At 53.1% G+C, this 12,120-nt stretch overlaps 1 protein-coding gene across 1 annotated transcript; it reads left to right on the forward strand.

The window, feature by feature from the left end:
- Positions 1-364: 364 nt before the first annotated feature.
- LOC123061593 (uncharacterized) lies at positions 365-2,295 on the forward strand. The gene is made up of 2 exons (XM_044484758.1): positions 365-1,095; positions 1,290-2,295. The coding sequence occupies exons 1-2, from the start codon at positions 527-529 to the stop codon at positions 1,969-1,971; spliced, it is 1,251 nt and encodes a 416-aa protein (XP_044340693.1). The 5' UTR covers positions 365-526; the 3' UTR covers positions 1,972-2,295.
- Positions 2,296-12,120: the final 9,825 nt, after the last annotated feature.

Genomic DNA, 12,120 nt, shown 5'->3' on the forward strand with positions numbered 1-12,120 from the left:
CCTAGGCGTGGCGATCGGGTCGGGGCAATTAGTGAAGTAATGCGTCCCCGCCTACACTTGGAGCAATTAGTAAAGTAATCAAACCAATTAGCACTTATCATCGGTGTTTCTTTTTTTGTCACTGCCAATTTTCTGGTGCGATGATTTTTACAACAAAATGTAATGTGTTGGTTTGCTGCTAATGACATTGTGGTGTTTTTTTGCATTTCATTGCAGACTTCACATTCGACACAAACAATTTTAGTGGGATCACGCACCGCCCGGAGAGCAGAGAACAGAAAAGAATTCCTTTTTTTCATGTACGTAGAATAAAGTGAGCGGAGCCCTATAAAACATCTCTCCTTCATCCCTGTCCACAAGAAAGAAATCCAAAACCCGATGAACTAGAGATTTAGCGCACCAGGTCAAACAACCGAAAAACCGTCTCGCCAGCCCTGTATAAAGAGCAAGACCCGGCAAACTTGTCTCCCAAACCAACAATCCCGATCCCCATCCCCAAGAAATTAAACCTCAACAAACCCCTCCCATGTCCGACCACCACCTCGCCGGCGACCACCACTCCTCCCCGGCGAGCACCGCCACCACGGCCCTCGGGACCCTGCTGCTCCTGCCGTCGGAGCTCCTCCACGAGATCCTCATCCGCCTCGCGCTCCCGGAGCTGCTCCGCGTCCGCTCCGTCGCCCGTCCCCTGTCCCACCTCATCTCCTCCCCGGACTTCCGCCGCTTCTACCACCTGTCCTCCGTCTCGTCCGGCCCCGCCCCGGCCGCCGCGTGGCTCCTCGTGTTCAAGAAGCTCCCGCCCCGCGGCGCCGCGCTACGGGGCTTCCACGGGCCGTCCGGCCGCTGGTTCCGCATCCCCGTCTCGGACATCATCTCCCCCGCCGTGCCGCCGGGAGAGGACCTCTACTTCCTCGCCGCATCCGGCAGCTCCTTCCTGTTCGCCGCCAACGGCCGCCGCGAGCTCGTGGTGGTTGACCTCTCGGCCCAGTCGGCCCGGCGCCTCCCGCCGTCCCCGCTCGGCCCCCGCGGCACCTCGTCCTGGCGTCGCTTCGGCCTCAAGCTCGTGGCCGATCCCCCCGGATCAAGCCAGTTTAGGTACACGTCCTTTTCTTTCGGAGGACTCTGGAAATCCTCTTTTCTTTTCTTTTCTCTGTAAAAAAACAGCACTAACCTTGACGCTCTTCGTATTACATTTCACAGCGGTTATTATTCATCTGATTGTTTTGTAGATGTAGTACGATTTAATCTGATGATGATACGTCTCATCTTTTTTTTTTCTCTTCAACAAGGTTTCTCTTCGCCGAGATGGTGAACAACACGCCCGTTCTCTTCGAGTATCAGTCTGACACCGACGCTTGGCAGTCATCGGAGGCGGTGCTGGCAAATGGTCCCGCCGCACCGGCAGGTCCCGACGGGGACGGCACGTACCTGTGCGCTGCCCACGCCGGGCCGGACTGCGTGATGGTGTACTCAGGCCCGGGCGTGGACAGGCCGGTCTTCTTCCGCCCGCGGTTCCCGCACAACCCGAACGCCGGCGGCCACGGCGATCGGCTCCACGTGTACGGCGACGGCAGCACCGTGGTGGTCCGATCAACGGTGATCGACGAGCCGAGCCGGACTCGGGTGAAGTTGGTGGCCGGTGTGGACCTCTACGGGCTTGGGCCGGAGGTGGGAGGCGACTGGCAGCTGGTGTCCACGGTGCCGGGCGAGCTGATCGAAGGGTTCAGGAAGCCGTACGCCGTGATGACGGGGCTGCTGGCGGAGAGGGAGGGCGTCATGAGGCTGGTGCTCATCTCCAACTGCAGGGGCGCGTGGGACCTGGTGTGGCTGTCGTACGACCGCGCGCGCGGCGAGTGGAGATGGGTGCCGGTGCCGGACTGGGGCGGCGCCAAGGGCCTCAACATGGCCGGCATCGCCGTGTCGTCTACCTTCTCGCGCCTCTGGCCGCCGGCGCCAACCATCTGCCGCTGAACCGAACCGCCGTACGTGTTGCTTGTGTCTGTACGTACAGTGGGCAAGGTAGCGTGTGGGATTATTGTTCATGGGAGAGGTGTTTGGCCAGACGTGGCAACAAAGGCCCCCACGATCATCCGAGTGGTACCTCCTCTGTTCTCCCCTCCATGCCGCTGGGGCCGTCGAATAGGTGATGGCTTGGTCGACGCGGACAGGTGATGGCGTGAGTGTGGTTTTAGATAAGGAGTGGTGTGTCCCTGTGCGTGCTTCTGTCATAAATCCGGTATGTACCTTCTCTATCTCTAAGAAAAAGAAAAACGTCTGTGAACCAAGAGAGAACTACAGTGCTTTACCATGCAAAAAAAATTACTTAGGGCATCTCCAGCCGCGCCCCCAACAGGGCCCCCAGGCCACTTTTTGGCGCCGGCGCCGAAAAAACGGCCCAGTCGCGCCCCCAGGATGCTGAAAATCGTCGGTTCGGACCTTTTTTCCGCCCGGCGGTCACAGGCCGAACCCGGCGCGCTGGGAGCAGTTGGGGGCTCTGGCGCTAGGGAAAAGCACGCCTGGCCCACACCGACAGGGGAAAAGTCAAGGTTTTCTTCCCCCGACTCGCCTCGCACCCCCGCGCCCTCGGCCACCACTAGCTATATCCCGGCGACGGCCGCCGCCCTACTCCGCTAGATAGCCATTCCCCGCCAGAAAATAGCAGTGCTTCGCTGCGGCAGCCCCTCCCACAGCAGCTGGGCGTTTCCTGCCGCCGTTTCCGGCCGCGGAGGCGCAGTTTAACGGCGGGTACACGCCCACCGAGCGCAAGGTGTTCGGCGTTTTGCCTGCCTCGGCGATGGACTCGGATGAGGAGGAAGAGCTCGCCGCGCTGCTGGAGGAGGAAGCCGTGGCCGACGTCCAGGAAGAAGAGCATCTCATGGTGCTCGCCGCCCTTGCCCAGCTACTGGCGAGCAATGAAAAGTCGCGGCGAGGTGGCTCGGCGCCGGGGCGGATGAAAGCAAAGAACCGGCATCGTCTCCAAGGCTACTGCATGCTCTACTCCGACTACTTCGCCGATGCTCCACTTCATGGCGAGAGAACATTTCGGTGCCGTTATCGGATGAGCCGAAAGCTCTTCCTCAGAATTGTGAATTCCATCCGGGAGTTCGACAACTACTTCAAGTGCAAGATGGATTGCACTGGCGCTCTTGGATTCACCTCCATCCAGAAGTGCACGACGGCGATGAGGATGCTTGCATATGGAGCTCCCAGTGATTCACTCGACGACTATGGGCGCATGGCCGAGTCCACCAGCATAGAGTGTTTCTACAAGTTCTGTCGGGCAGTGGTGGCAGTGTTTGGGCCACAATACTTGAGAACACCCAATGCGGAAGACACTGCTAAGATCCTAGCCCAGAATGCAGCAAGAGGATTTCTTGGGATGCTTGGAAGCATCGACTGCATGCATTGGAAATGGAAGAATTGCCCATTTGGTTGGCAGGGGATGTACAAAGGCGCCAAAGGCGGTTGCAGTGTGGTGCTTGAGGCGGTAGCCACACAGGACCTCTGGATTTGGCACTCCTTCTTTGGTATGCCAGGAACTCACAATGACATCAACGTGCTGCAGTGCTCTCCTGTTTTTGCCAAGCTCGTTGAGGGCCATTCTCCTCCAGTGAACTTTGAGATCAATGGGCACCAATACAACAAGGGGTACCTAGCTGACGGCATCTATCCGAGATGGTCGACATTTGTGAAGACGATCTCAAACCCTGTGGCAGGAGGCAAGAACGCCTGGTTTGCGAAGCTTCAGGAGGCTTGCAGGAAGGATGTCGAGCGGGCATTTGGTGTGCTCCAATCTCGATTTGCTGTTGTTCGGTACCCCGCTCAGACCTGGTCCAAAGATCAAATGTGGGAGATTATGACTTGATGTGTCATCTTGCACAACATGATCATCGAGAGCGAGCAAGAAGACCCAGTGTTTGACACTGAACCATACTACAGGCAGGGTCCTCTAGCCGAAGTTGATCACCAGCTACCGGCAAATTGGACTGCCTATCTCAGTATGCGTCAGGAGATCCGAGACCCACAGGTGCATCATCAACTGTAGAAAGATCTGATTGAGCACCTATGGAGGCTCAAGGGGGACGCTGTGTGATGAAATACGAGTTTTTATTTGTTAAACTATATAATTTGTATTGAACTATTTGTTGTTGTACTATTTTGTTGAAATATTTGATTTTTTTTGTGATGAAATATGTGATAAGAAATAATTGTGTTGATAATTGAACGCCGAGACACGGCGAAACCACGCCGAATATGGGCCTATTCTCTCCCATATGGGCCCTTTATTCGCCAAAATTGGGCTGCAAAGTGGGCCAATTTCGGCGCCTGGGGGCGACGACTGGGCGCAAAACCGCCCCCAGCGCCGATTGTATCGCCGGCTCACCCCCAGGGGAAGATTTTTATGCGTCCTGGGGGGGCCAACTGCTGGAGATGCCCTTAGCTATGCTATCAGATACCATACTAAGAGCATCTACAGCTGGACTTGACAAATCTGCCCCTCAAACGCCCGAACATGATACGCGCGGCTGCGGACAATGACCGGTCACGTCCCATACTTATGCTATGTATCTGAGTCTCTCATCACCTAGATTCATACAAACCATGCAAAAGAAATTCTACGTACTACGCACATCATGGTACTATGCTTCGTTGTTGGAGATGTCCACGACGTCGGTGTCAGGCGCCAGGTAGATGGGCGCTTAGGAGGGCTCGACTCCTCCTACTCATCCATATACGCAAGCATCTCATAGCCTTCCGCGGCATGCTCTGCCTCCTGCCGACGACAGTGTTTGGCCTCGCCTCTGATTCCAACCGGACGGAATCGAGGATCGCCTGCTGCTCCGCCCGCAGATCCGTGTCCCTCACATCATCCTCGTCCTCCTCCTCCGCCACCTCCAAGTCCTCCTTCAGATCCACCGCGTCCAGAGGTAGCCCCGTAATGATCCGGGCTAAGCGCATTTCTCAGATCTGCTCAAGGAGCTGCAGCCGGTGCTCCGGTGTTAGATATTGGTAGCTCCTTATCGGGCGGCATGGCTACGAGTGGTGGTGGACGACGATTGGGAAGTGGCGGCGCCAGCGGATGGATAGAGTTTCGGTGTCGACGGTCAGCTTAAATAGTCGGGCTAGGGCACCCCCCTCCCGAGCGGGTCGGTCCCGACGGAGCCTCCCATATCCTCCTTGATTTGAACTGAATATAAGGGGTGCCGGTCAGTTCGGGCATTTGAGGTCCGTTTGAGGCGTTCATCTGGGTCATTTTTTTACCAATCACTGATCGGGCCATCCACCCGAGCATTTAAGGAGGGATTGGGCGCCGTGCGGTAAATGCTCTAAGTTGCTCAATAAAATGCAAGTTTTTGTAACTATGTCATTGCCACATTCTGCGGCTGTGAGCTCATGATAGAGAGTGTACAATATATTTTTTGGGGAGGGGGGCCCCATGGACAACTCGCCAGTCTTCTTGCATCAACCACACCTAATTACAAATGACCTTGGCCTCTCCATGCTCGTCATTTACATTTAAGCTGCACACCCCCTTGTTGAGGTCTTACTCCAAAGGTACGGCCTCTAGCACATGACCATTCCTCACTCAAGTCGTCGACACCCTGGGGGGATTTAGTTGGAGAAACTCCAGCCTTGGATACAGTCGATATTAGGGCATCTCAAACGCTGACGCGCAAATTTGCTCCGGCATCCATCTACAGACAAGGGAAAACCAGTCCGCCATGGACGACGTCGGCAGGGCAGTGGAGAATACCTGCCTACGGACGGGTCCTGGGTGGATGACGCCATCGTAAAAGGCGAGTTGGGGCGTCAGTGTTGGTTGCGGAGGTGCGGCAATGATTGTGTACCGTTCGGATAGATATAGCGGCAGCGACGGAAGAGGAGGGTGCAGATGCAAAAGTAAGGGGGAGAAGGGGCGGATTGGAACAAAATGGAACCGGGAGGGGGATTTGTGGGCCTAGGGTGTCGGAGTCATACATGACTACGGTGCGAACTCTGACAAAGCCCCCCACCCCTAAGACCCTAATTTTGTCTCACATTTTGTGGGAAATAGTGCGCCCAGAACGCCGAGCGGGTCGATACTGACCCGCGTTGGATGACATAACATGTTCGGACCTCATGATCCTACGAATGCCGGGCGGTTCGAGAGTTCACGTTGAAGATGCCCTTAACTCGTCATAATGCCCATCTTTAAAAAAATTGTCATAATGCAACGTCATTCTCGTGTCAGATGGATGGGGGAGGTTTCTGGACTGTTCGACGGCTTCTTTGCCGACGTTGCCGCTTAACTGCTTAATGTCAAATCACGTGTTGTGTGATGGAGAATATTGAGAAGGACCAGGCGGAGAAAATTGGTCACAAGAGCTTCTGTAGCTGTACCCGCGAGTAGACGAGCAAAGCGTAAGCACTAGCCGTTGTACATGAGCGCTGAGGAGGATGTGTGTGGTTTTGGCGTTCGATTTTTTTTTCGAAACGGAGGCATAAGATTTGCCTCATCAATTAAATAAGAAGAGAATAGAGTTTAGAGTTTTACAACACCCACAAATACGGCATGACAATTACTCGCCCATAAAAATATCTCCTAATTTCTTTGCACCCGCGGTCACCCAAAGCTTGGCCTCATCGATAATGGCAGTGAAAAGAATGGTCGTTGGCGCACTCTTATGACGAAACACCCGTGCATTTCTTTCATTCCAAATGGTCCAGGAGACAAGCATGGTGAGAGAGGCCAAAGCTTGCCGGTTGGGATTGCGATTGTCGGTTCTCTTGTCCCACCATTCGTAGACGGATTCATCCGTGTGCCACTCGGATGTATCTATGTGCGCGAGACCAAGCCTCTCAATGAGAGACTTCCATATCCGAATTGTAAAGCGGCACTTGAAGAAAATGTGGGCACCCGTTTCTTGCTCCCTATTGCAAAGTTTGCAGAGGCCACAATTTGGCCAACCTCGTCACTGTAAACGATCGGCGGTCCAAATCCTATCTTGTATTGCCAACCACGCAAAGAATTTAACCTTTGGAGGTGCCCATGCCTTCCAAACCATACGGTCCAAGGGGGAAAGAGTCAAGCCTAGGAATTGAGCCTTGTACGCAGTGGCCGCCGTGTATACCCTGTCGTTCGCGTGCTTCTAGATGATGGTATCTTCGGTTTGCTCATGAAGGTGGACGTCATTCAGGAGCATCCAAAGAGTGAAAAATTCCCGAATGTGGGCTGCGGTTACAACCGCGACTTGGTTGATCTTGAGTATCCAAGCATTCCCCTTGAGGGCCTCACGGACCTTCCAATTCTTTCTTTTCGAGGCCTCGAAGATGAGCAGTGCAATATCCTTAGGTTTGCGACCAAGGAGCCATGGGGAGTCCCAAAAAGGCGTTTTGGCACCATCTCCCACCGTGATAGTCGTAGAAGCATAGAAAAACTCGAAGTCCTCAACGGTGCAGGGGTTTTCCAGGCCAACCCATAATTTGCGGGGCTTGCTCCATTCATACCACAACCATCGAAGCCGCAAAGCACGTGCGAATTTGTCGGTGTTGAGCACCCCCAGGCCACCGTATTCTTTTGGTCTACAAACCACCTTCCAGTTGACCTTGCATTTGGCTCCCGTTGTCTTATCCGCACCGGACCAAAGGAAAGCCCTCTCGATTTTGTTAAGGCTATCGAGGCAACCCTGAGGCACGACGAGGGGCGTGATGGAGAACACTGCTTGGGAGGAGATGACCGACCTAACAAGAGTCGTACGACCGATGGTAGTGATGTTTTGGCCTTCCCAGGAAACCAATTTTCCAGCCGCCTTATCCTCAAGGTATTGGAAATCCATCTTCTTAAGTTGCCAAACTGAAAGTGGGAGGCCAAGGTATTTGATGGGAAAAGTGGCCCGTGTTGCCGGCATGCTCTGAAGGATTTGCTCAAGGTCAAGGTGGTTGCAACGAATAGGCACAACCGAGCTTTTTTGGAAGTTGGAGCAAAGGCCCGTCACGTCCCCAAAGCCTCTCAGGATAGAGGCGAGATTGTCGATGTCCCGTTTGATGGGAGCCACAAAGACCGCCGCATCATCCGCATAAAGGGAGGAACGCACCATGGACCCACGACCACGGATCTTGTGGAGGAGCCCTTTCCTCGTCGCCAAGTCAAGGATCTTATGCAAGGGGTCAATCGCAAGGATGAAGAGGAGGGGGGAAATGGGGTCTCCCTGACGGAATCCGCGACCATGCTTGATCGGTGGACCAGGCAACCCATTTAACATAATCCGGGATGATGAAGATGATAACAGCGCGGCAATCCAAGCCCGAAATTTTGGGGGGAATCCCAACCGTTGGAGAAGCTCGAGGCAGTATCCCCACTTGACTAAGTCAAATGCCTTCTTTATATCAAGCTTGAAGAGGAGAGCGGGTGTTTTGCATTTGTGTAGACGTCGGGCGAAATTCTGAACATACATGAAGTTGTCGTGGATACTTCGTCTTTTGATGAATGCACTCTGGGCGTTGGAAACAAGGTCGTCCATGTGGGGGGCAAGTCGAAGTGAGAGAATCTTGGCAATGATTTTAGCGACGGCGTGGATGAGACTAATGGGTCTATAATCAGAGATGTCTTCCGCGCCATCCTTTTTCGGCAGTAGAACCACATTGGCAGAATTTAGCCATTGAAGGTTGGAGGTGTGCAATGAATCGAAGCATTGGATGACCCTCATGATCGAATGCTTGATGATTCCCCAACACTTCTTGACGAACATCCCCGTGAAACCATCCGGACCCGGCGCCTTATCGTTTGGCATCTCCTTTATAGCCTCCCAAACCTCCTCGTCGGTGATGGCAGAGTCGAGGTCTTGCAAAGCATGGCTCTCGATGCCCAGCTCCTCCCAGTTTGAAGTCGTTGTTGCTCGTGCTTGCCCGACCCATGAACTTGGAGAAGTGGTTGTGGATGATCTTCTCCTTTTCCTTGTGCTCGGTCACCCAACCCTGTGCATGCTTTAACCGGTGAATGTGGTTTTTTCGCCTACGGGCATTGATGCGACAGTGGAAGAATTTGGTGTTGGCATCACCCTCCCTCAGATTTGTCAACCTAGCACACTGGTGTTTTCGAGCCCGATCAAGGACCGCCAAGCTAACCACTCTTCGCTTAAGTCTAGCACGAAGGTCTCGTTCCGCCGGGGAAAGGGTCCTACTCTCCTGTGCAATATCCAAATGGAGGATCACAAGGTGAGCCGCATGAAGCTGGATCTTGGCCTTGGAGAAAAAATTCTTGCTCCACTCAGTAAGTCGTATCACAGTTTTCTTTAGCCTGTGATGGAGTATTTGGAAAGGCTATGTATGGTTGACTCGCTCATCCCACGCCTTCTGAACCACGTCGCCGAAACCGGGCAAAGATACCCAGAAATTTTCGAATTTGAAAGAACGTGGCCGTCTAGGCCCCTTATCGTCGGCGAGCAGAAGGGGGCAATGATCCGAGAGGGAAGATGATAAAGCATGTAACACATGTGTGTTTAAAGCCATGTCCCACTCCGCATTGCAAAAAAAGGAGTCGAGCTTGCAAAGGGTGGGGTTTTCCCTCTTGTTGCTCCAAGTGAAGCGCCTGTTTTGGAGATGAATCTCTTTGAGCTCGCAAGATTGTAGTGCAGCACGGAAGCGATTGATCCTACTCCGGTTTACCCTTCTCTTGTTTTTATCTCTTGCGCGGTATATTTGATTAAAATCCCCAAGGGCCAACCAAGCATCACCCGGTAAAGGTTTGTGGGAGACAAGCTCGACAAAGAAGGAATCTTTGCTGGCATGATTAGTGGGTCCATAGACAGATGTTAACTTGAAGCACACATTGGTCGACCGGATGTGAACCTTGGCGGAGAGGCAAAAGGTTGAAGTAGAAATGTCAGACACCTCAACAGCATTGTCGTCCCATAGCAAGAGGATGCCACCCCTCGTACCTGTAGCCGGGCGCTGCGCAAAACTTCTTAGCCGGTTACCACCAAGGAAGGCTGCCACATATTTATCAACGTTCTCAAGCTTTGTCTCTTGCAAACACACAATTTGACAAGAGGAGTCAGCAATCGTAGAACTGACTGTAGCTCTCCTGGTCGGGCAGTTCAGCCCACGCACGTTCCAGCTTAGGATATTTATGTTGGGGAACATTGCAGAAAACAAAAAATTTCCTACTCGTTTCACCAAGATCATCTAGGAGTTCATCTAGCAACGAGTGATTAGATGCATCTACATACCTTTGTAGATCGCGCACGGAAGCGTTCAAAAGAACGGTGATGATGTAGTCGTACTCGACGTGATCCAAATCACCGATGACCAGCGCCGAACGGACGGCACCTCCGCGTTCAACACACGTACGGGACGGGAGACGTCTCCTCCTTCTTGATCCAGCAAGGGGGGAGGAGAGGTTGATGAAGATCCAGCAGCACGACGGCGTGGTGGTGGATGCAGGGCGTCACAGCAGCAGGGCTTCGCCGAGACTACGAGGGAGAGACGTAACGGGGGGAGATGGAGGCGCCAGGGGCTGGTGTATGAAGTCCCTCCTCTCCCCCACTATATATAGGGGTGCCAAGGGGGGGCGCCGGCCCTAGTAGATGGCATCTACTAGGGGGGGCGGCGGCCAAGGGGAGGTTTCCCTCCCCCCAAGGCACCTAGGGGTGCCTTCCACCACTAGGACTCTTCCATGGTGGAAACCCTAGGCGCATGGGCCTATAGGGGCTGGTGCCCTTGGCCCATCTAGGCCAAGGCGCACCCCCTACAGCCCATGTGGCCCCCCGGGACAGGTGGCCCCACCCGGTGGACCCCCGGGACCCTTCCGGTGGTCCCGGTACAATACCGATAACCCCGAAACTTGTCCCGATGCCCGAAACAGCACTTCCTATATATAATTCTTTACCTCCGGACCATTCCGGAACTCCTCGTGACGTCCGGGATCTCATCCGGGACTCCGAACAACATTCGGGTTTCTGCATATACATATCTTCATAACCCTAGCGTCACCGAACCTTAAGTGTGTAGACCCTACGGGTTCGGGAGACAAGCAGACATGACCGAGACGACTCTCCGGTCAATAACCAACAGCGGGATCTGGATACCCATGTTGGCTCCCACATGCTCCACGATGATCTCATCGGATGAACCACGATGTCGAGGATTTAATCAATCCCGTACGCTATTCCCTTTGTCTATCGATATGTTACTTGCCCGAGATTCGATCGTCGGTATCCCAATACCTCGTTCAATCTCGTTACCGGCAAGTCACTTTACTCGTACCGTAATGCATGATCCCGTGACCAGACACTTGGTCACTCTGAGCTCATTATGATGATGCATTACCGAGTGGGCCCAGTGATACCTCTCCGTCATACGGAGTGACAAATCCCAGTCTTGATCCATGTCGCCCAACAGACACTTTTGGAGATACCCGTAGTCTACCTTTATAGTCACCCAGTTACGTTGTGACGTTTGGCATACCCAAAGCACTCCTACGGTATCCGGGAGTTACACGATCTCATGGTCTAAGGAAAAGATACTTTGACATTGGAAAACTCTAGCAAACGAACTATACGATCTTGTGCTATGTTTAGGATTGGGTCTTGTCCATCACATCATTCTCCCAATGATGTGATCTCGTTATCAATGACATCCAGTGTCCATAGTCAGGAAACCATGACTATCTGTTGATCAACGAGCTAGTCAACTAGAGGCTCACTAGGGACATGTTGGTGTCTGTTATTCACACATGTATTACGATTTCTGGATAACACAATTATAGCATGAATAAAGACAATTATCATGAACAAGGAAATATAATAATAATGCTTTTATTATTGCCTCTAGGGCATATTTCCAACAGTCTCCCACTTGCACTAGAGTCAATAATCTAGTTACATTGTGACGAATCGAACACCCATAGAATTCTGGTGTTGATCATGTTTTGCTCTAGGGAGAGGTTTAGTCAACGGATCTGCTATATTCAGGTCTATATGTACTTTACAAATCTCTATGTCTCCATCTTGAACATTTTCACGAATGGAGTTGAAGCGACGCTTGATGTGCCTTGTCTTCTTGTGAAACCTGGGCTCCTTGGCAAGTGCAATAGCTCCAGTGTTGTCACAGAAGAGCTTGATCGGCCCCGACGCATTGGGT

The sequence above is a fragment of the Triticum aestivum genome, chromosome 3A (assembly GCF_018294505.1).
Source record: "Triticum aestivum cultivar Chinese Spring chromosome 3A, IWGSC CS RefSeq v2.1, whole genome shotgun sequence".
Lineage (NCBI taxonomy): Eukaryota > Viridiplantae > Streptophyta > Magnoliopsida > Poales > Poaceae > Triticum > Triticum aestivum.

Coding starts and splice junctions, on each gene's coding strand:
- LOC123061593 (XM_044484758.1), top strand. CDS start 527: ATGTCCGACCACCACCTCGCCGGCGACCACCACTCCTCCCCGGCGAGC. Junction 1,096..1,289: donor CCCGGATCAAGCCAGTTTAG/GTACACGTCCTT, acceptor CTCTTCAACAAG/GTTTCTCTTCGCCGAGATGG.